The sequence below is a fragment of the Eulemur rufifrons genome, chromosome 29 (assembly GCF_041146395.1).
Source record: "Eulemur rufifrons isolate Redbay chromosome 29, OSU_ERuf_1, whole genome shotgun sequence".
Classification (NCBI taxonomy): domain Eukaryota; kingdom Metazoa; phylum Chordata; class Mammalia; order Primates; family Lemuridae; genus Eulemur; species Eulemur rufifrons.
Genome location: NC_091011.1, coordinates 13,352,129 through 13,376,187, shown reverse-complemented (window position 1 = coordinate 13,376,187; position 24,059 = coordinate 13,352,129). Strand labels below are relative to the sequence as shown.

General features: G+C 45.2%; 1 protein-coding gene across 1 annotated transcript in view; it reads right to left on the bottom strand.

The window, feature by feature from the left end:
• The window catches only part of GLI3 (GLI family zinc finger 3), a 258,402-nt gene that overhangs the window by 104,872 nt on the left and 129,471 nt on the right, over nt 1–24,059 (bottom strand). The window contains exon 4 of the mRNA XM_069461897.1: nt 5,725–5,830. Coding sequence (XP_069317998.1) covers nt 5,725–5,830 — 106 coding nt within the window. The remainder of the gene's footprint in view (nt 1–5,724; nt 5,831–24,059) is intronic.

The following is a 24,059-nucleotide window of genomic DNA, read 5'->3' as shown; positions in this document are numbered from 1 at the left end:
TTATGTTGAAATCTGATCCCCAGTGTTAGAGGTGGGGCCTCACGGGGGGGCGGGGGGGGGGGGCGTTTGGGTCATGAGGCTAGATCCCTCCTGAATGGGCTGGTGCCATCCTCACGATTATAAGTGAGTTCCCCCTCTATCAGGTCCCATGAGAAATGACTATTAAAAAGGGCCTGGCATCTCCCTTCCCTCTCTCTCTCTTACTTCCTTCCTCTTGCCATGTGATGCTTGTCCCCTCCGCCTTCTGCCACGAGTGGGAGCTCTCTGATGCCCTCACCACAAGCAGATGCTGGAGCCCTGCTTCTTGTACAGCCTGCAGAACCAGGAGCCAAACAAACTTCTCTTCTTTATAAATTACCCAGCCTCGGGTATCCCTTTATAGAAAGGCCAAATGGACTAAGACACAAGGTTTTACTAAATCTCCATATTTCACCGGAGGCTTCCCTGAGAATGAAAGGAAAGAAATCACAATTATGCATAAGGGCCCATCACAGAGTTTTAAGAGAGTGGCTAGACTGAAGGCTGTTTCTGAATAAATAGTACTCGAGCCCCCAGCAAGCACAGTGCTGAATTCAGGAAGGGAGGCGGGGAGGGGAACTCAGTAGTAGCTCTGGTCATCTACTTACTATTTCTTTCTCTAAGCTTTTACCATAATGATGCATCTCTTCTTACAGCTTTCTCTCTCTGGGAAGAAATGTATTTATTCACACTCCAAATTTGTCCCTGACCTCCCTGCTCTCACCCCTAAATGGCAGTCCTAATCACGGGGCTGAAGCCTTACTTACTTCCAGTGCACTCCATTTCACAGCTAATATTCATGATCTGTGTGTTCTGAGTCCTCCCTCCGAAGTGAAGGGAGGTGGCCCACTTATCATGGGAGGAACAGCTCGTCTTACTTAGGTGGAATGATTCCAGAGAGTCAGGCAGCCCTGGGATGAGCTACATCGACTCAACGAAGAGAAAAAGGAGCTCTTGAGTAGAACAGAACGTGAGTGCTCATTTTTTTCCAAGAAAGAAAAGACGAAGCTGGTTTTCTAAAATGAGCTAGTAAAGTGGATGGTGAAATGCAACAGCCTCTGTGTGAGCTGGCCTGGGACGCAGCTTGGGCTGCAGGACTGTTCTCATTCATGGCGTGAGGCGGGGCAACCCTCAGCTCCACTGGCAAGAAGATCTGTGGGGCCCGAGTTATTGTAATGGATTAATGACTGAGGACCTGCTTTGGAAAATGAATTGCAGACCTCAGTATGAAGCAAAGGGACAGTCTGAAATTCATTTTATATTGGTCAATAGATGAGAACACTTTGGCTCAGAAAGGTTGTATGTAAAGGATAGATTTTTTTTTTCCTCCCAAGCAAAAACACAGAATGCAATCAAATTGGAATTTAAAGCTACTTTATAATTTGGGTTTCTACAAATACACCATGTCTACTTTTAAAGAGAAATGAGGTGTAACACTAAAAAAAAAAAGAGAAAAAGAAAGAAAGCACACACTAAAGATGCGAGAGAAAAGGTACTTTCATCATTACTGTGAAAAGTAGTCACTTGAAAAACATAATACAACTGTATTCTGGGGTGGGGGCCGCAATATATTATGCCAATAATCTAAATTTTCAAGTGAAATTTCAAAAACTCGTAGTAATTTTTAGCCTAGAGGGCATCATTCATTTCCAAAGGTACAATCGCACTATGAGTTATGCAAGGATACACCCTGATGTCAACAGTGCAGGGCAGGAAATACACAGGAGATCAAGAGGTAAAAACATACATAAAATTACTGCCTCGATTATGGGTATGTGGATTCAGATTATCATTAATGCTTAAAATAACCTCGGTAATAAAGGGGACTCGCTCTCATGTTTTCTCTGAAACACTGTACTTTTTGTTATCTGGCTTAACAGGCATAGAATCTGTGGTCATAGCAAATGCTTTGAGAGAGAGAGAGAGAGACTCCAATTATCTGTTGGGCATAAGTCCTGGTGAATTCAGTGGAGGATAACTTTCAGAAAAAAAGGGAAGATTCCTCATATCCAATGTTTCTTAATTTTCAAACTACCTGAATTAACCAGAATGCAAGAATCGTACATTTTGTAAGACAATCTTTACAAGACAACTCAGGGAAAAGTGATACTTACATTCCATGTCCTACTTACAAGTTTTCAATCTAAATTCATGATTTTGTGTCAAGAAAGGAAATACTAATAAATTCTAATATTACCAGTTCTGTATTTGAATCAATTTAAGTTTCTGTATCTACACTGCCTAACCATAAACTGGGTAACACTATGAGAGTAAGTAGGGAACACTAACAGCATTCCATTTAACAAACTGGGTTCTATAATACAGACTGACGTATTTCCGTACATATTTATGAGGCTTAGTGGTTATTATTAGGCTGTAATTGCAGTTGTTCTAACACCTAATAAGCCATGGTTGGAAAAACAAAGGCAGGTTAATTTGTGATTTCCTCTACTCATTCAGAGGCAAATTAAGTGTCAAACAGCTAATACAGAACATATTTCATTTTATGAGATTTTAATTTAATTCTGCACCATATCGTTGATGCCTTAATATAGGGTGGTTTATCTAAAAAGAGGAGCAATTTATAAACCTCTTTTCAATAGGATCCTTAATGATAGGATATGATAGAATAATTATCATACTGCCTGCCCTCCTTCTAACTGGAGATCTGTCGGCATTTCCATCAACACCAATCCTTGTTTTTAAGAGACTTGCTATTTAATTTTTAGAGTTGGCACTGGAAGAACAATTGTTTGTACAAAATAATGAGAATATCCCCAAATTTTGTCACCTTAGAATTAAAAATATTTATTCTAAAAACTTCATAAGCACACCTGATCTCTTTTTTTTATAAGACAATTATATAGCAAGCATTCTGGAATTCAAGTTCTAGATGCAATCATTTTATTTTTTCCAGGTTATCGCTTTACCCCTCAGCAAAGATGTGCTTTTAAGATTTCCGTAACTTCCAAGAGGATCACAGGCATCTACTTATCACACCTCAGAAGGTGCTAAAGCAACCCAGGGACTCATAACTGACTGAGGCCAGAACAGAAACTCCCAGTATTTTTCATGTCCCCAACTGCCTCAAATGCTAACCCTCAGCATTTGTTTAGAGCGCTAGCTTTTTAGAGTGCCCTGAAAATGAACATTATTTCACTGAACTCTTCCTGAGTTGGGTAAGGCAGAGAGCTTCATTTCCACATAATAAAACCAAGACATGCAATACATGCAAGGGAAGTTGCCAGAGTTCACAGCACAAGTGAAAGGCAAGGCAAGAACAGGAATTCGAGATCTCTGACTGCTCCTGCACCGTCGTCCAGACTGGACTGACAGTGAGTATATCCCAGCAAAGTGCCTGGCCAAGTGCTGGGTGATGCCCACAAAACTAGCAGCCGGTAGTGACCGCTGACAAAAAATTACCAAGCAAGAGATAAAAGCACTACAATAGAAGTACCAGCAAGGTGCTAGAGAAACAGCTTCTGGGACAGCCAGCAAAGGTGACACTTGAATGAAGTCTTGAGAATAAATATAAGCAGGAGTTCACCATGCAGAGAGGGAAGGCCATTGAGGGCAATGCAGAGAGAAAGTCATGTTATAGCACAGAGGTGGGACTTCCCTATCTTCCTGGAGCCAAGCACACTTCTTAAGTTCAGTGTCCACCCAGGGCCCTGCTAGGATGCACCTAGCAGCCCCAGGAGGCCAAAGGCCTGTTTTTCCCTCTCAGAACCTTCCAAGGTATCTCTTTCAAGGCTTAGGATTATTGACCAGCCTCACATTATGAATCTTTGGTAACCATACATTTAGGATGCTAGAGAACAATTTAGTCAGTTGCTGTTAAAGTATCCTAAAGCTTGACTGAAAAAGCAGGAAGTACTAAAATCCACAGAAATCTCAGCTCAACTATAACACCTGAAATGTAGCTCCCTGCCACCCGCCCTACCTACCGGGACTCTCCAAACCTGACCTGCCTTATCCTGAGGGGAGTTAGCACTACGAGCCGATGCAGGTACAGCACACAGGGCCTAGAACTCACAGCAGCAGCTACATCAGGGCTGGCTGTTATTATGGTCTGCCGAAGAACCAAGACTTGAGATTTTTATTGATAAATTCATATTTAAATTTAATTGCAAGGCAAACTCTAATGAATCCAGAGAAAACAGTTCAGTCTATCATATAAAGTCATATTTAAAAATTTCTCTAGAACACGATTTTTGAAAGGGTGAAGAACTCCAAAATTCCATAGAAAATCTGATTTAAATTCCTACATCACAGAGACTCAAGTCTGGGAGGAATTAGCCATCCATGTCTCCAAGGCCTATGTGGCCCCTGCATTCTCTGTACCACAGAGCAAATCCTCATCTGAGAGCCACGTGGTCCCATCTGTACCATAAAACCTCTGTATAACAGGGTGAAGTACATGTCATGTTTTCAGACTGAATCTGGAATTTCCTTCCCTTTGTATAGGGAATTTTAAATTGGCCTTTTGGTTTTATTTGAGTGTATTTTTAGCAGGCTTCAGAACCCCGTAAATGCTTACTTGTGTTCCAGTGAAAAGTCAAAGAATAAGTCACAAGTTTCTGCATTCTCTCTCTATAAATACCCACTTCTCCTTTAATGCTCAGAGAAGGCTGCAACACAGATTTATTACTTACCTCCAGGCAAATCTGCTCTGAAATTACAATTCAGTAATGGGAGATGGATCCAAAAAACTGTTGGTAAAATATTATATGTGTACTTGGGCATGTAGTTAGGATTGTTAATATCAATTAATTCTGTTCACAGAGGAGGACTTGTTTTAAAACAACTTCATTTTTCTTTGGCATAATATGTAATTACACAGCTGTAACTAATAGCCATGGAGATGCAATCTACCATCTAAATAACCAGCATTATTCTTCAAAGTATTATTTGTGCTTTTCTAACTTTACTGTCTCAGAATGAAGGGTGATTATTAGATATGACTAAACATACACATCAAGGCCGTTAGCAAGGGGCAGCCCCTCCCAAAGAGTGGCTCTAATTATTATAGTACACGACCGTTCTCTGGACACTACTGCAAAAGAACACTGCTTTAGTTTGTGAGCCCACTATCCCTTACTGCCTCCAAACCAAGTAAGATCATATTTATTTCCACAAGAATTTCTTTTTACTTTCCTAATGTATGTTAACACCACTATTCTTTCCTTTTATCTTTGTGTAAACCAAGTACTCGATCACATTTGCCATTTTGTTTGGGTGACATTCCCATCAATCAAATGGCTATTGGTGTACGTACCAAGGGGGTTATGAAAATTTACCATAAAAATTTCATTACAATTCATTGTGATCCCCAAGACAGGACTTTCATGTAACAGAAATTTTAGCATGAAAAAATTCTAACCTCATATTGAGCAAACACATATTCTGTGTGGTAACTTCCATTAGGCTTTTACTTTTTAATTTTGTATTTACAGCCGACAGAACACACGTCCGCAAAATATATAGGAAATACTTGCCAGCTACCTAGTGTGACAGGCATTCCTTAGGAAGCAGCAGGGATTTGCTTCAGTGAATCCGGGGACAGGCTTGCTATATTTCAAAAGTAAATCTTTTCCTTCTATCACATCTTCAAAGGCCAGCAGACGTGCCATTTACAAAAGTCCTGAGACAGTACAAACCAGGATTTTGTTGCATTTCATTAAGGGGTGAAGTTTTAATACTTACACGTGCAGTGGAGGAATAGGAGACGGATCATAATGGTAACGGCCCTCATGATGTCTTGCATCAATGGGTACAGGAGGGTGGAAGGCAGGGAAAAGATGTGGAGGGTCTGAAAAAGAAAAACAGTCCAACCTGGGTCAAACGAACACCTAGAAACAGCATTCCAACTCATGAAGCAGCACCGCTATCCTATCTTCACGCCTTACACTAACTGTGGGGCTATGTAAGGTACTGCAGAAGCATGACCGAGTGAAGAATGCCTGTACCTACCTGAGACAGGAGAGCCTATGATTGCAACCAAAACCCAGACAGGAAAGCAAGAAAGAGAGATAAGACATAGACTCCCTACCCTGGAAGAAAAGCCCATCAGAAAAGGACTGAAGGAGCCACAAAACCAAGAGGAACAGACTGCAACACACTTATTTGAAGAAAAAAACATTATATTGTCAAGTAAATATTAGACAAAGACATTGTACTATAAATACTAGCTTCATTTCTCCCATGCCCATTAGGTTTTTAAGGATGTCCCTTTACAAGGATCTGCTAGAATCCATAGCTGATATATACATACACACACACACACACACACACACGTGTATGTATACACGCATATACACTTTTTTAAAAAATGTCAGTGCACGTTCCCCTCCTTCTTGGCCCGGGTTAGGCCTCCATAGTCCCAACACAAAGGCAGCAAATCTATACATTGGCCAGAGAACTACTGTATGACCTGGCTAGAAGAGATGGGCTGGCCCACTGAGACCCACAGAGGGACGTGTGGAGCCAATCCGGGACTCCTGCCAGGGTAGCCCTAACACTCACCTTGGACCCAGACCCACCCCTACCTGCCCTTCCTCAGGTACACTGCTCAGGGTTGCTGCTTCCTGTGTGTGTGCCCTTCCTTAAAACAGCTCCTCTATCCACATTTGCTCCTAGTAACTGATACCCGTTGTCTCTTGTACATTTAAAAATAAACTTTTGTTAAAAAAAAAAATAGTGATTCACTGTAAACACTGAAGAGAGTTTTACCAGCTTTTACAATGAGAAGCAAGACTGATACTTTGTACCTGCACTCGAGTTTTTCCCAAGTTTCAAGAAGCAAAATAGGAGTCCAGAGCCTGGAGGTTTGACTGCACAGCTATGAGACCGATATTACAGCAAACATGCTGGGATGTGCTCTTCAAATATTACCTGTCCAAACTTGGTCCCCCTGGGAGCCTGCCCAGAGCCAACATGTGGGAATTGATATGTACACCAAACAAGCCTCAAAATGGCTTAAGAGTTACTTCTGAAAGTCTGAAGGTTTTGCACTGAGGTTAGCTGAGGTTAGCAGGTTGTAAAGGCAACTCCAAATGAGGCCCCTGCTGTGAACGGTTCTGAGGGACCCTGGAAGAAGGCAAAGAACCTGTTGGGGGCCCTGGGAAGCTGTGCCAAAAACACACAGCCTAGGATGTGCACTGCACCCCTGAGGTCAGCAGCACTGCACCCCAACTGTGAATTTTCTTAAGTGGAAGTGGATGGCTATTTCGTGTATGTTGAAGTCAAGTAGTTTTGGTTTCCTTCCCTACACATATCTCTAGTTTCCTTCCCTACACATATCTCTATTTTCCAAATTTCCTTCAACAAGCATCTATCACAATATAAGCATAAAAAAACCCATGTTTTAAAAATTATAATACATTACTTCCCTTGTTTTGAATTTTGCCCTTGCTTCCTTCCTTTGAGAATCTAAGATGGTGGTTATGGAGGAAAAAATAAAATAAGAGTAAAAACTATAAGCATGGCATTTACAGAAACTCTGTGGTCCACCAGTGAAGGACTCAAAACTGTCATTCTATCAGTTTACCACCAGGTCTAGAATCTAGAAAACTTCCAAGAGGATTATTGCACTAAAAATGTCAATTACTCACTATATTTTCTACTTGTAAGACTGGGTAAGGAGGGATTGGTGATAGAGAAAGAGAGGAGGAGTAGTTTTGGCATCGTCATATCATTGTCACTGTGATACCATGATACACAGTAATCCAGAAATTCAAGATAAGAGATATACTCACAACCTGATAATTTATCACACTTTGTATATTTTATAAAGTCTATACCAAAAAGTCAATGATACTTCACCACTTAGGAATTAATATTAAAAAGATTTGGGAGTTAGTTCTTCGTAATGCAAATATTAATAGTTGATTTGCTAAGTTTAAGTTGAACATCTATCCAGCAATGTTGGCAAATCATTGGTGCACATAACTCACTAATCCTGACAATTAAAAGCCACCTCTGGAGGGCCAAAACATTCTATTTTATTTAACCATCTTTGATGAAAATTTTTCATCCTTCCTAAAAAAACAACATAACATCAAGTTATTTTCACTAGCTTGAAAGTCCGACACATACTACTGAATTTTCCCTGATTTTAAATTTTGAAACGAACCCAAATGAGATGCAAATCAAGGTAAGGAGGGTCAAACATGGGGTGGCTTTTCTTTCTCTTCCACTCCTTCCGGCTCCTGCCGCTGATGCAAACACTCTTGTCTCCTGTAGACGTCCTACTCAACACACATAACCCACTCTTAGAAATCAGAAAAACAAACTTGCTAGAACCGTGTGTGAATTAAGTATTCATAAACTCTGATCCACTTCCTGACGGCTTCTCACATGCACAGGTATATATGGCTGTTTCAAGGGACACTGTGACAACTGTGACTGTCAGAGATGGAAGATATTTTTACTCTTTTACTTCTTGGCTCTTGGCTGTGTTCTGTGTGATTAAATTCTCTCCACCAGATAAGGGGGTGTTAACTGTATCTGGTTTTCTCTATGTGGGTGCAACTATGAATTATGACAAAGTACAAAACCACATTTTTCATACACACAGGGCTCAAAATGTGTGAATTTATCCTGCATTTCATATACACCTCATAGGCCCAGGAAATAACAGTCATTATCTTTTATATGAGTATTTATTATATAACGAAGTGTCAGCAATTATGTGCACAGAGGTGAAGACGAACCAGTGAATCCTGCAAAATCAAAAGCATGTACCCAACAAGTATAAAAATCTTGTCCCCAAGGGAAACTTACAGTGCTATCACGGACATTTAAAAGGCACTGCCATCTTTTCATTTAAGAAATTATTCTTTCAGGATTTAAATTCACTCTCTCTCACTCACTCTCTCTTGTTCTTTCAGAATGAAAGAGACAATGACCAAGCACTGCAAAAATATTTGAGAGGAAAATATAAAACACAATTATTGGGGCATTTAGCAGTCATTTCTCACAGTTGAGTCTACAGTGTTTTATGAGTTTAAAAGTTAATTCCGACTGCAAGTATGTGATGCATCTTGCAACACTGTTTGCACACAGTGTTTATTTATATCCCAAGGAAATTTATGAATTCTGCATTCTGGAATTAGGTTTAAATAAAGAACTGAGAATTAATGGATGTGATCTGATTTGACCAAAGACATCTGGTTTTAGTTTAAGTGTTTTACTGTTTCTATGTCTCTCTCTTGATTAAATTTAAAATAACTTTTCCTGGACTGCTGAAGTCTGTGGGAACAATTATACCTTGTGTTGGTTATTAGTGGAAATCACACCTCTTAAGCCACTTTCTGGGAAAACACAATGGAACACCCCTCCTCTTCCAATTCAAGACATGCTTAACCATAGCTTAGCAGGATAAATGAAGAATAAAAAGCAGTATGAGCATGCCCTTTAATATACGTGGCATCACATGACATTAATCCTAACACATTTCTCAAAAAATGCTCCTGAATCCTCCAACGTTGAGTCCTTGCCTTGCTCGCCTCTTGGTTTGTCATTTCTATGTGGATCAGCGGCATATTCCATCACGGGCCCAAAAAGCTGTCCAAGAAAACCCACATGACAAGAACAGACCCGTGTCGCCAGCAGCCACCATAATTATCCACCTCGCGGTTTATTATTTACACATGAGCAGCGCAGCTGTGGCGCATCGTAGCTCAAGTGTATGTGTAATAAGTTACCGCACTGCAGCCATCTCCTGCCCTGGCCCTTGACAAAACACCACATGATGACTTCTCCAAAGTCACGCGAAAACTGCTGAAGCAGAAGGAAGTGCCACTAAACCTGGCTACCTCCTATTTATCATACAATTTCCTGACTGATGGTTCCACAAACCAGCTGCTAAGTGCTGTGTACTCTACTGTCAGCAAACTAACGGGCTAAATGGAAGACAGGGAGAATAATGTGCAGAACTGGGGGAATCAATTTTACTGAGGGAATTAAAATCCTACCAGGTGGGGGTGGGTCTGCGGAGCTGCGGTAAGCAGTCAGCAGTACATGCTTATGGATGCAAAGATGATTTATTACAGACTTGCAAGAGGTTTGACTATTGTACCTGAGTCCCCTTACACTAAAGAGAGATTTGAAGAGTGTGTACTCTCTGAGGCTTGAGTGGAATAGTCTTTAAGCCCTATAAATATGTAATTGGCTTGACACGTGTTTCAATTGAAATGCATAGTAAAAATATTTGTGCTGGGTAGAGTTGTCGGTATTCAATTTCACACTGGCTGTCATCATACTGGGCATTAAGGGTCTCATTAGGAATGAGAGGCATTGATTTTTAGGTCTCTTCACAACAGCCTGGGCTGATCATAAAACCTGTAGCCAGAGAATAACCGAGAAGGACACTTGGAGATTTATCTTCAGTTGCATCCTTCTCCCAAGAAATAGTTTTAGTATCCTCAGGCTATAAGATCTCTTGGAGGCCATCCTGGGAAACTGTCTTTTAAGGTTTGAAATTTACATACAAAAATTGTAGATTAAAAAAGAGAGATCAAAGTCAGCTCAGTTAGTGCCCTGAAGGAGTATAATTCACCAAATGATACTTTTTCTGTGCCGGGAAACAGCACAAGAGGGATCTGCAAAAGTAAACTGCCAAGTGCAGACGTCCTCACAGCTGATTTAAATACTGAAGTCATGGGTACAGTGGCCTCAGGATTTACTCTGGACCAGAGCTAGAGACGACTTTCCTGTCATTAGGGTCAGCCCCACCCATAGGAATGGCCAGTCCTCTCAAGCTCATTCTTCAGTAGAAATGGCCTTAAAACCACACATGGGCTCCAGAATGCAACATCCACTATGCTAAAATCAAAATAATCATCCAGCTTCTATAACATAAGAGGTCTCAAGTGGGAGAGTGAGAGCTGGGGTGAGGGGAGAGACCACACTGCCAAGGAAGCCACTGCAGTCAGATGGTGAAGAGGCAGCCTGCGGGCACTGCCGCCTCTTCCCAGCTCGAGACATCTCCAGTCATCATCCTCCTGCCTGCGAGACCTTTTCCAGGGTTCAGTGGCCTATGGGAGACACTGCCATTTGGTGTGATGCCAAGACCCAGACTGACTCACTAAATCGGACATCCCTGCTATTCCTGCTTTTGGACAACATGGCGCCGGGAAGGAGCTGATCTGGCCCCTCTGGGGACACCCTGGGAATACCTGACAAGGAGGGTATAGAGCAATGAGCCTGGAGCAAGGCATTCCGAGGCCCTCCACGGTCCGCTGTGAGTGCAATCTAAGCAGTGCCACTGCATAAGGACCAGCTGTGGACTTACTAGGCATTACTGTGCCATCATCCCATGGAGCACCTCATGGAGCATCAGGAATTTTTTTTGGTCTTCCAGGCATGATGTGGAGTTGGAAACTTCTCCAGAGTCATTATTATGGATCATCTTGTTTATATGACCCTCAGGAATGGGATGCAAATTTAAAGAAACTGTGGTTCTAGTATGCTCTAGAAACCTTAGAAATGCCCTGCATTAAAAAAAAAAAAAAAAATCTATTATTTTGTCACTTTACACCACCGCAGGAGCCTTAATCTGGAGAGCATACACCAAGGGAGGATCTGCAAACTACTGCATGCGGGCCAGTTTTGTAAATAAAGTTTTATTGGAATACTGCCATGTTCATTTGCTTACATATTCCTTATGGCTGCTTTCACACAAAAGCAGAGTTGACTAGCTGAGACAGAGAACACTAAAATATTTAGTGGCCAGCGAAAACTAAAATATTTACTATCTGGCCCTTTATGGAAAAAATTTGACAAACCCTTTGCCAATGTACCACAATAAAGTAATTTTCAGAAATTATCACATTTCAGGAACACTGCACATCAACTTTTTCTTTATGATACGTATTAAGTGATAACACTATGTACATAAACTATTTTAAATGCAAACTCCTTAAATGCCAATTTGTGTGACTTTAAAATGTATTTACAGTAAGTGTCCATACTAACAATTAAACAGTAAAGAGACATATTATCTAATTTTTGCAAAATCTGTAAGTGCATAAATTCTGAGATAGAAAAGATAATGGATAAAATTTACCACAAATCTAGAAAATAATGGCAATAATGACTTAACACTTGCATATTTAAATTATCTTACAAGTAAAACATACACAAGTTTACATAGAAAGCTAATTAGGAACAAAAACTAAGCTATTTCTAAAACCCAAGAAGCTTTTACTTCTAGAAACTACCAGACAGTCTTGACTCCTGGTGTATAAACTTCCATGGACATGCCTCAGTACTCAAATTGCAAGCTTTATATCAATATCTTTTGTGTAAGCATATAGGCATATTAAATTAGTTAATATTTTAGACCTAAATGCTACTCACCACCACACTCTGGTCATGCCAAAATTCATCCTTTCTTAAAAACAGCTGGACCCATGCCATGCTTTTTATCAAATGTAATTAAGTGTTTTCCACAAGAAAATGACAAATGGTCCTCCGCAAGAGAATTGACAAAACGGACCTCTGCCTTTACTACCTCAAATGTGTCCTGGGTAGTGAACAAACAATTGACCTCACCCTTTTCTCGACACTTCTAACTTCCCTTTTTTTTTTTTTTTTTTCCTTGAGACAGAGTCTCACTCCGTTGCCCGGGCTAGAGTGCCGTGGTGTCAGCCTAGCTCACAGCAGCCTCAAACTCCTGGGCTCAAGCGATCCTCCTGCCTCAGCCTCCTGGGACTACAGGCATGCGCCACCATGCCCAACTAATTTTTTTCCATATATATTTTTAGCTGTCCAGATAATTTCTTTCTATGTTTAGTAGAGACGGTGTCTCGCTCTTGCTCAGGCTGGTCTCGAACTCCTGACCTCGAGCCATCCTCCCGCCTCAGCCTTCCAGAGTGCTAGGATTACAGGCGTAAGCCACCACACCTGGCTGCTTCTAACTTCTTTTGTCAGCAAGTTTGAGCATTTCTCTACTAAAGATGACATCCCTTAGATGTCCAGTGGTGGAAAAAGAACCACATGTCCCACTGGCCAACCAGTCATACCCTTCAACCAGAGTCTCCGGAATGTGTCTTGCCTATGACCCCACATACATGCAACCATGATATTTCTGTTGTCCCCAGCTTTCCTGCCAGGATAAGAGAGAAAAACTAACCAGAGGAAAAGGCAGGAAAGAGAAATAAGAAAAGGCTTACAGCCATTATATCTAAACTGCGGAACTCTCCGAGGGAAATCACATGTAAACATATGAAGAATCACTACACTTAAAAGTGACAAATCTATTTACTTTGAAATATGTTAATGGTATATTTTCAGTGATGATACATAAGCTTGGAGATTACAAGATGGAAATTAGTTATTAGGGACAAATTCTTATATCAATGACTATATATTTTGGACAGCACAATGCAAAAGTGAAATCCATAACTCCAAAAATATACATTGGGATTCTTAATGCTTAGGAAGTGAAAGGAGAGAATGAAATGTTTCCAGCAAAAGTATTCGGTATCTCGAATCTAACTACAGAAGCCTTGGAGTCAGTGGACTCTGAAGTTGTCCCGCGTAGTCAACCAACAACGCACTAACAAAGGTGAGGTCTGGAAGTCATATTCTATCCAAAATAAATCAGCTGACAAAGGAGCTTTCAAACATTTTTTTTTTTCAGTGTTGCAAAATTAGCAGAAGCAGGTAGTGAAATGTGAAAGCAAAGTAACACAGTACATTTTCTAAAATGTATACACATTTCCTTAAGGAATCCTCTTGACAACACTAAAATCAGCATTTCAAAGCTTTATTATTAGGCCCCTAAGTTTTGTTTCTCTTTATTGCCTATTATCAAGACAATCCTGAGAACTAAGAAGGGAAAGTTCCATGATCTGCTCAGAAAATCTGAATGATCTACCCAAAGTTGCACAGAACTAAGGCTGTGGTGCAAGCCGGGTGTCCTTTTTATTCCAAGGTCAGAGCACGCTGGACATGGCACTTCAAACATGATCCCTCCCTGCGGGTGGGAGGTTAGGGGAAATCCAGGCACCACTGTGCAGCCCTGGCTGGACTCTCAATACCGCCTCTGAAGCCGTAACCCCCAGGAGCTCTCAGGCAACACAAATCCAGGCCTACCTGGAGATTGCCCCGGATGAGGCTCAGAGGGTTGAGGGGGTTTACCTTTGTCTTCACGGTTGCAGAGGAGAATGATGCCACCAATCAAAGAGCCACTCATCAAAGACCACTTCCAGAAATATTGTGAAGTCCCTGGGATACCAGCAGTGTCTTAAGAGTGTGCTGGTTGCAACTTTGCAGAAAGTAAGAAATGAATGCAACACATACATTTTGCTCAAATTCAGACAAGAAGCTCTGAAGGATTATTGCCTCACAGGTGTGAATCTCCATCATCTACCCCCATCTATAATTCCTATCAATCAATAAACAACTAAAGGTCTTCCAAGGCTTGCCCCATGATTAGTAATAAGAATAATAAAAGCAATCATACATTGCAATTCACTAAATAACACACGTCAGCACTGTGCAATGTCTTTTAGACCCACCTCATTTACTTCTTCCTACAGCCCAAACAGCCTGAGAAGCAGGTGCTATCTCTACGCCCATTCTTACAGATGAGGATACAGTTGAGGACCCTGTCCATGGTTATACAGGGAGCAGTGTAGCACTGGATATCTTTTACTCCAAAACCAGGGCTCTTAGACACACTGTTTCTTAACACAACAGTAGCAGAGTTCAGGCTTCTTATCATCTCTTACCCTACCATCTACATCCCTAAAGCCCAGACAGGACCACGTCCCTCCCTTCTCCCCAGAGCTGTCATGGCCCAGGACAGCCTGCCCACTCCAGCCCAAGCTCTTCAACATGACATTGAGGCCCTAGCCACCTAGCTCAGTTCAGGACACCTCCCCATCCGAGAGCTGAAAACCAACTCCCTCTCACCCAAGTCTCACCCTTTCTTCAAGACTCAATGCAAATGCCGCCTCCACATCAAGCTCCCAGAGGCTCCATAGGATGGCAGGCTCCTTCCTCCCTTCCCCATAGTTCAAGTGAGCCGGGACCGCAGGGACAGCCTGTGGAACCCCATGTGTACCGGCGTCACGTCCTGGCCACCTCTCTTGCTCAGCAGACTGGAGGCTCTCTGAGGGCCTGTGTGTTCATACTCACACAAGGCACAGTTAGGGACACTGGCCGTAAGCCATGGGCACCAGCACACCTCACTGCATTTCCTGTGTTCCGCCCTCCTGCCCGGCAAGGCAGGGGAGTCCCTGGCGCACACACTGTCAGATCAGAACTGTCTTCTTCCCCTCCCAGGCTGTCTGGATGTGAGGGTGGCAGAGGCTCACTTACCCTCGTATTCCAAGTCGGAACTCAATAAATGTCTGTTATAGGAAAGGTGAATAAGGGAAGGAAAGACAAGAAAGGAAACTGAGGCCACACAGTGGCAGGGGTGGCCCAGGCCAGCCCTCCCTCCCGGGCACTGCGGGACACTCCATCTACCTAACGGGCCTCCAACCACGGTCGCAATGAGGGGAACCCACAGGTATGGCCCCGTGCAGGAGTCCACGTGCCCCATCCCCGTGCTCACAGCGTGCACAGGGCTAACAGCCAGCAGATGCCTGCACACCCTGCACCGAATCCGAGCACTCTGAAGTTCGACTTCTGGCCCGGCCAGGCTGCCTGCTTCCTGCTGGGCAGCGAGCAACTTCATGTGGGCACCTCACCACCCTACCCAACCCCACCACCTCTGGGAGGGCAGACAACGGCGAGTAACACCCCACACTGGGGCCTTTCCAAGACTCTGAATGGCTTTCCCGCCAAGGAAATGTTGACGCTTTGGTGAACTGAAGATACTTGAGCCGGCTGCTAACACCCATATGGAAAAAGCTCTTTGACACAAAAGGTTGGAGGTCAAAAGTTTAAAAGCTCATGACAGAAATGACAGGGGCTCCTTTGCCCCTACCTCCCCTTTTTTTGTCAATAACATCAAAGGCCCTGGCATGTTCTTAATGCTATTATTGTTACGCCTTTGGAATCCACTGAAATTCCAGCATGTTTATTGCACACTGGGAGCATTAAAAAGCTCCACTTTCTTGTCTCTTAAACTCTGAACTCTCACTGTCTATGACGCATCATTGTTTGCAGAAGCACACAAAGCTTTTAAGCAAAGAGTTTATTTTAAGGGCTTCTTTCTCCATGATTGTAAAATAATAAAGCACACAAAGTGGTTTCCTTGCAAGGATGAGCAAGGAAATGAGAAAGAAGGGAGAGAATCCCCCACCACTTAGGGGGTAGGGATCCCCTTCACATTTCTTGGCTCATCAGAATGCAAGTACGAAAACATTCCCCACTTTTCTTGTATTTCTCCTCTCCCTGTAATCCTGTATTAGCCACTAGCCACACATTTTATACACTCTCAAAGACACTGGCTACGTGAGCACACATCAAATGGCATCATCCGAGGGAGTCTGAAACACCTTTCTGCTAGAAACGCCTTCTCAAGCCCACCGTGCACTTTGCACACTCCTGGATGTGCAGGTAAAAAGCCCCACAGCTGCCTGCAGGTTGGTTCAGAACTATTCCAAGCTACTCTCCCCGAAGTTCCCCTGTGTGGCTTCCTCTCTTGTTGGCTAGCCTCGCCTTCAGCACTCTCTCATCTGGCTTCCTATCTTGATTCTTGGCTTACTTCCATTTGGAATGCAGAATAAATGTCAGATTACCCCTGATCTACAGCCCCTTAGAGCACCTGCTCGCACGGTAATGCCTCTGGATGTCTAACCTATGCTGCAAGAGGTACCTCGTCTGGGCTCCCAACCCACCATGCCCATAAAGAACAGGGACCACTCATTTCCCACTCTTCCCCTCCACATTTCCAACAGTCCCAGCAAGCCACTGTGCTCAGAAAAACCCAAGAGGAATTCAAATGGCCAGTGTTCTGCTTTAGGACTGGGGAGGACAATAGATTTCAGGGTGTCAACAAACCTTCTACTCTGTTCAGCTGGGCACTTTGGGGACTCTCCTTCCTGGAGAGGCCAAGGGTCCTGCGACTGCTTTCCCTGGGCAGAGGTTCTTGGTTGTCCACTGCCTGTGCTTCCCCAAGACCTCAAGCTCTCCTGCCCACTTCCCCTGCTGCTGCCTCAGAGAATGGCTCACTGGCCACTGCCTTCCGAGGCACTCCATCAGGACAAAGCAGCACTTACCTGTCCAAAGAGACCCAGGCTCTATATGATCACAATGTGATCTCCATCTGGGTCCCCTCTTCCCTTTCCCCAAAGTGACCCCTGGTTTCTAGACCAACTGCACAGGGCTCAGCTTTTACAAACTGTTTCGTAGGTATCTAAAGTCAGTAAATACCCACTCATTTCCACAGGCCCCCGAACAAACATGGGCCACTTCTAGAGTCCACATCTACACCTGGTACACCTGGGTCCACACCTCCATCACTAGGGACTGCAGCCTCCTGGTAACTGTCCCACACAATGATGACCCCACTCTGCACTTCCCAAAGAACTTCCACTTGTCAGAGAGGGGAGTCACAGACACTAGGCAACAGACCAAACTGATGGTGACCTATTGGTCATCTTGGCACCGACATATATTTTGTACAAAATTTATCACCCTCTTGGTATGAATTCTTAGTAAAGCCATCCTTTCTACTGAGTTTCCTCTTCCTCAAAATCAGGAAAGGTCCAAACACTCAGCACACTGCGTGTGGGTGCTGCGACCCTTAGCTGGGCGCACCTTCCTAGAGCAATCCATCTGCTCTCCGCTTCGTCCAAGGCAGACGAAAATGCTCCCCATTTCAAAATATAGATTTCCATATAAACAAATTACAATAGTGACTATAATCACATATAGATTTTTTATCCGTACAACAGGATGAATAAGACTCAACCCTATTTATTCCACGAAGTTGTTAAAGGTACCAAGTGACATAGATGAAGGTGGTTCACAAATTCTTGCACTTTTGCAATTGTGCATTGCTTAACGACAGGGATACTTTCTAAGAAATGTGCAGTTAGGCGATTTTGTCATTGTGGAACGTCATAGAGTGTACTTACGGGAACCTAGATGGTACAGCCCACCATACCGCTAGGTTATATGGTATATCCCATGGCTCCCAGGCTACAAACCTGTACAGTATGTCACTGTACTGAATGCTGTAGGCCACTGTAACACAATAGTGAGTATTTGTGTGTCTAAACAGAGAAAAGATACAGTAAAAATACTGTACAAAAGATTAAAAAGGGTACACCTGTATAGGGCACTTACCATGAATGGAGCTTGCAGGACTGGAAGTTGCTCTGGGTGAGTCAGTGAGTGAGTGGTGAGTGAACGTGAAGGCCCAGGACATTACCACACACTACTGTAGACTTTATAAACATGGGACACTTGGGCTACACTGAATTTATTAAAAATAATTACACCACTATAACATCACTAGGCCATAGGAATTTTTCAGCTCCATTATAATCTTATGGGACCACCCTCACATTGTGGTTCATCCTTGACCTAAAAGTCATCATGCGGTGCATAACTATACTCATGTTGAAGGAGTTTATTTCTAAGTCTTTCTCGCTCAGCACAAACATCCCAGTTAACACGGCAGTCAACATCCGTATGTGGGTATCTCCAGCTTCGCAACTCATCTGAAGGTTCCAGCCTGATTCTCTCCCTTGCCCTCGAGCCTCCTCTGATCATGAGAGACCAGAAGAGTTCTCCGTATCTTTGTCCCTAAGTAAAGTCTGCATCAGGGACCCAACTGTGGTCTGAACTTCAGAGTAGCCATACGCTGTCCTCAGCTCAACCAGCAGGAGAGAGAGAGGGAAAAGTTACAGCCGCAGATACATTCAGATAGCAAGTGACTGTCGTTTATGTGCTAAGGACTACTCTCAACACTTTTCATGTATTTTCTTGTTTACACCACATGACAACTCAATGAGGTAGGAATATCTCTATTTTACAAATGAGAAACTGGAGATCAGAGAAGAGAAGAAAGTAAAGCTACTCAGTTAGGGCCTGACTGAGCTTGACCTCAAGTCCAGCTCTGCGTGGCCACAGAGCCCGGGAAGCTAGAGCAGGGCAGGCTTCGCGGGTGGGCACGGGCTCGTGCAGCCCCTGGGCCTGTGCTTGGAAGGGCCCCAGCTGGGTTTAACGTTCTGCTCTTGCCACCTTGAAACACTTAATAATTTTCAACAAAGCCCTTCTCTTTTTTCCACTGGGCCCCACAAACTATGGAGCTAGTCCTGGATACAACTGTGCTTCCCTGGCAAGTACACTTCCAACCTCTTCTGCTCCACCCGCACCCACAACGAAAGGGGAAGCAGCTAAAAGACACTGTCCTGGGTGCACCGGGTTGTCACGCATACCCCACCCTCACCCAGAGGTCCTGACCAGGAACAGGCCCCTACCTCCATGGGGGCCCCGCCTCGGCCTCACAGCCTCTGGTCCTGTGGCCCCAGGCCCTCAGACTCTGCTCCCAGGCACCAGGGACCCCGCCCAGCAGGCAGCGGCCCCCCAGCAGACTGGGCCTGGCTGGGCACGACACAGGCATGGTGCACCCTCTGGTCACAGTGTCTTGCTGCAGGTGTGGCCTGTGCCATTGCTAGCACAGTGGCCCTTCCATCCACCTTCCGTCCTGAGTGCTAACTGGGCTTGTTTTAATCGAGACTGAATAAAGCAGAAGTTCCTCTGCACGTAAATAAATCACAATTACTAACTGCAAGAACCGAGCGGCCCTCTCCGCCCGCCCCGTGGCTGCTGCGGAGGAATTCCCAGGCCAGCCGGGCCGCGCACAAAGCCCCAGTCCGGGCTGTGGCAATATCCGCTCCTCCGCTCAGTTTATTATTTAAACAGTTCCTTAACGACTCTTCCCGGAGGTGAGCGAGGCCAAGCTGTTTTCCTTCCCTCCACAAAGCAGATATGCATGGCTTATTTGAATGCCTCCAACGTTTACTTTAGTCCCCGGTTAAATACCTTCCCCCAGAGTCAAACAAACAGTTCACTTCATTAGAAAGGCAAACAATTTAGCAAGAGAATACCGCCGGCTCTTGAGGGGAACCAAGCTGGGCCGGGAAACCCTCAGCCGGGAAGCGGGGCGAGCCCAGCCCAGGCACTAGCGCGTGCAGCTCACTTCAAAAGCCTTTTCACAAATACTTCACACATTCCCTGGTAATTAACAGATAACCCCAAGAGATTATCTGCCCCGCGGCCAAGGGCCCCGAGGATAATCCACACCACCCTCCCGGGAAGCGGAGCCCAGGGCACACCTTTTTCCCTGGAAGTGCCAATCGATCAAGTCATCTGAGAAAACGCCCACGTGAGCAGACACCCCACCCTGCCCTGCTGAAAACAAGGAAGCAGCACCTCATTGAAATCATCTTCGCTTGGGGAACAGCTGCGAACCGTGACTGAGAAAAACACAGGGGCCAGAGCAGCAAGTGGACAAGCGGATAGAAAGTTCAGGACAGAGACGGCGGTGGGTGCAGATAGGAGTGTAAAGCCTGCGGTGTGTTCTCAGGACGGCAGCTTAGGAGCCGGAGTCAGTGTTTGCCCCAACAAAGACTTAGGGGCTCTGAGAACACTGGGGGACAGACTGTGAGCAGATTAAAGTCGGAGCCCCTCTCTGCAGCAGCCCGTGAGGACTGAAGCCATCTAAAGTCGGGCACAGCACTGCCCTGGCCCTGGGAACCCCTTTGCAGATGGAGACAGAGCCCGTGCCTGTCACCCGCTACCCCCAGGCCACTGCATCTCAGGACCACAGGAGGCCCCACCAGCACCAGCTCCTCAGGTGAGCAACAGGTGCCAGGGCACAGGAAACTATTTCTGGCCCATACCTTAAAAACACAGAAGGGCTCCTCCCCTCTCGTTTCTATTTAAGAACACACACATGCCCACCACCACTGTCCCACACATAGACACACATCACAATAGTAGACAGCACCATCCAATAAAAATGGGTGGGCAGTGCCGCTGTCTCTATTCCATTTGAATCTGGGGTTTCACCCGTGCTGCAGTTGTGCTGAACAGGGTCAGATCAAGCAATTCCAGTACTCATGGCTCTTAAGAATTTGGTAAACCTCAAATGCCAACTGTAATAAATCATACAAGTCTCTATTAAAACTATAAATCACTCGTGAAATTTAATACTGTCATGAAGAATAATTAAATGCTAATGTAATAAATCTACAAAAGAAAAAAAAGGACACATTAATGGGGAATCTTAAGAGTAAGGGAACACTCCTGTATAGGAGCTGGAAGACAAAATTTTTGTGCCCAAAGAATTAAGTCTGTTTTCCCATCTGAAGCCGGTCAGTGGTCCTCGAGAGATAAAAACCATGAAAGGGTCACAGTCCCAAATAAACTCAGCACTGAGGCCAAAGACTAACTCCCTTCTTCAATGCAGAAGGACAGTACCAAACATTGACTTTAGCTCCGCATTATCCTGTTAAGGAAAACAGAGGTGAACTATGGAGAAGTAGCAGACAAGGAGGAGAGGCCAGTGCCCAAGAGGCATCTCAGAGTTCAAAGGAATTTTCAGGAAAGGGTCACAGTGGTTCCCTTAAGGTTACTCCCTCACTTGCACTGCCTTTCAAATCATTGCTTTGTCGATAAATAACTGCTCTTAACTCTTCAACTTCTCTGAATCTTAACATTTTTAGATAGGACAATTAGAACTGGGAATTATTTTCTGGGCTGCCTCAGTCATAACACCTCCCAGGACTCAGTAAGTGGCTGTCCAACACGTGAATAAGTAAAAACCGATTCACAGCACAGACCTACCCAGCACTGCCAGGTCCCAGGCCCCGGGGACAACAAGGACAACAAGAGCCTGATGGGCAGGCTGCCCCAAGAAGCCCCAGAGGGGAGAGGAGCACGTGGACCCACCAGTCACAAAGCCACCAACAAGCACAACAGCTCAAAAGTGTCCCAGGTCAAAAGTCTGCACACAGGGGAGCAGTGGGCAGGGGACCGAGTTGGGGAGGGAAGAGGGTCAGGGAGACCTCCCTCCTCTCCTGGAGGAAAGGTCTTGCTCAGCAAGATGCACCCAGATTGAGGAGAAAGGCAGGACAAACAGGCCCAGGCTGCTCAGAGGTGAGGACACACCTAGTGACTCCCTGAGCGGGTTCCCCACTGCTTTCCAGCAGTCCTCCTCCAACTTCAGCTTGCCCCCACCTCACCTGGAGAGCTTGTTAAAAGGGACATTGACTAAGGGCCCCGCCCCAGAGTTTCTGACTCAGCAGACCTGGGGGATGGGCCTGAGAATTTGCATTTCTAAGTTCCCAGGTGATGTTGCTGCTTGGGAAACACTGCTTTGGGGAAGCCAAAGAAAATGAGGCCAGGCCGTGGAGGGTATCCTACACCGTGCCAGTGGGCTGGGAGGGTTTGCTCAGGAGACCTGCATGATCAGACACACCCTTTGGAAATATTACTCTGGTGGTATCACAGAGAATGGGTTGGGGCAAAATGCAGTTAATGTGCAAAGCAAGAGACTGAATGGCTTGAAGTCAGTGGGAAGAGAGAAGAATGGGGTGGAGAAGGGACTCTGGGCGAAGAAGAAGAAAGAGATACAGAAGATGGAGAAGGGAAGGAAGGAAGGTGGGGCTGACCCCCGGCTCTGGCCCAGAGAGGGTTAAAGGTGGTCCTGGGACCTAGGCAGGAACAAAGGAGGAAGCAGGCAGGGGCATGGGAGGAGTGAGCAAGTGAGAACGGGTTCGGGCTGGGATGTGTGGGGCTTGCGCTGGCCAGGGCCGCCACCAGCTCCTGGTCTGGAATCCGAGAGCCAGGCCTGGTGTGGAGATGGAGGAGGGAGATGTGATCAGGAGGGCAGCTGGTGCCATCAGAGGGAATGAAATCGGCAGGAGGAGGGTGCAGAGGGACAAGAGGATGCCTGGAGGGAGGCTGACAGTTAGGGATGAGAAGAGGAAGCGAAGCTGTGTGGAGGAAACATCAGAGGGAGGCGGTGGTTGCAGGTAAAATGCACAGCTGCCGGGTGTGTGCACCTGTCGGGAGCCCGTGGAGGAGCAAGCCAGGGAGCGCTGGAGGTAGACTGTGACATACTTCAGGAAGTCTGGCTGTGAATGGAGGAAAGAGGGCAGGAGACCAAGGGGTGGCTGCCAGAGGAGACTGCCAGGAGTGCCGTGCGGGGTCTGTCCTGTTTCTAGGGGAAGGCATCGGAGCACACTGAAGTGGAGGCGATGGCACCTGTCACAGTGAGGCTTGAAGACTGCAGTGAGAGGACAGTGCCTAGGGTCAGGGTCTCTAGAATAGGACACAGTTGGCTCCAGAGTCACTTCCCTGGAAATAAAGGAGAGGGAAGGGAGAATGCCAGAAGGGGGCAGCTTTAAAGAGTGTGGAGTGTCAAGTAAAGGACCTGCTCTGGTCCCGCCCCTAAATGGTGGGCTCACAGGAGAAACTTCAAACCTGGCAGCATTGCTGAGTCAGAGCCGGCTCTTTTAAAACTGAGGCCACAGTTTTAAAAAGGGGGCAGGAGGGGTGCTTCCTAGGGTGCGCCTAGGAGTTTCACCCTGAAGGATGCATTCAGAGTGGCCGCACCCTTGCTTGCCACTGGCAAGAACTGCTGGGGTCCACCAGGACCATGTGCTCCAGGGTCCCTCTGGATCCCTGACCCTCCATTGCTTTCAGCCTTGGGATGCTCACTGTGCGGCCACAGCCTTCTCTGCCTAAGAAAGGGAAGGAAGAGATTCCAGAAGCCAGGTGAGAGCACGGAGTGCACAGCAAGGGGCCAGAGAACTCTACCATGGAGATCAACCACCTAACCAGACTCCAAGCAGGAGGAAGGTCCAAGGTGCCACCAAAGATAGGCTATCTCAAAAGACTGTTGCCTAGAAGTTAGATGTGATCAACAGAGTTCTTAGCTCAGCTTAGGCTCAGGTTTGTACCCCAGGGCAAGGAGACAGAGGCAGGTGGGGGTTCCTGGGGCAGGGGTGCTCAGGTGGCCAGGCCAAGCCAGGTTTTACAAGGTCACAGCAGCTGCAGTTGCTCTGAGGCCGGCCGAAGAGACGTTTGATAGAAGCTGTGCTGTTTCACCCACTTCA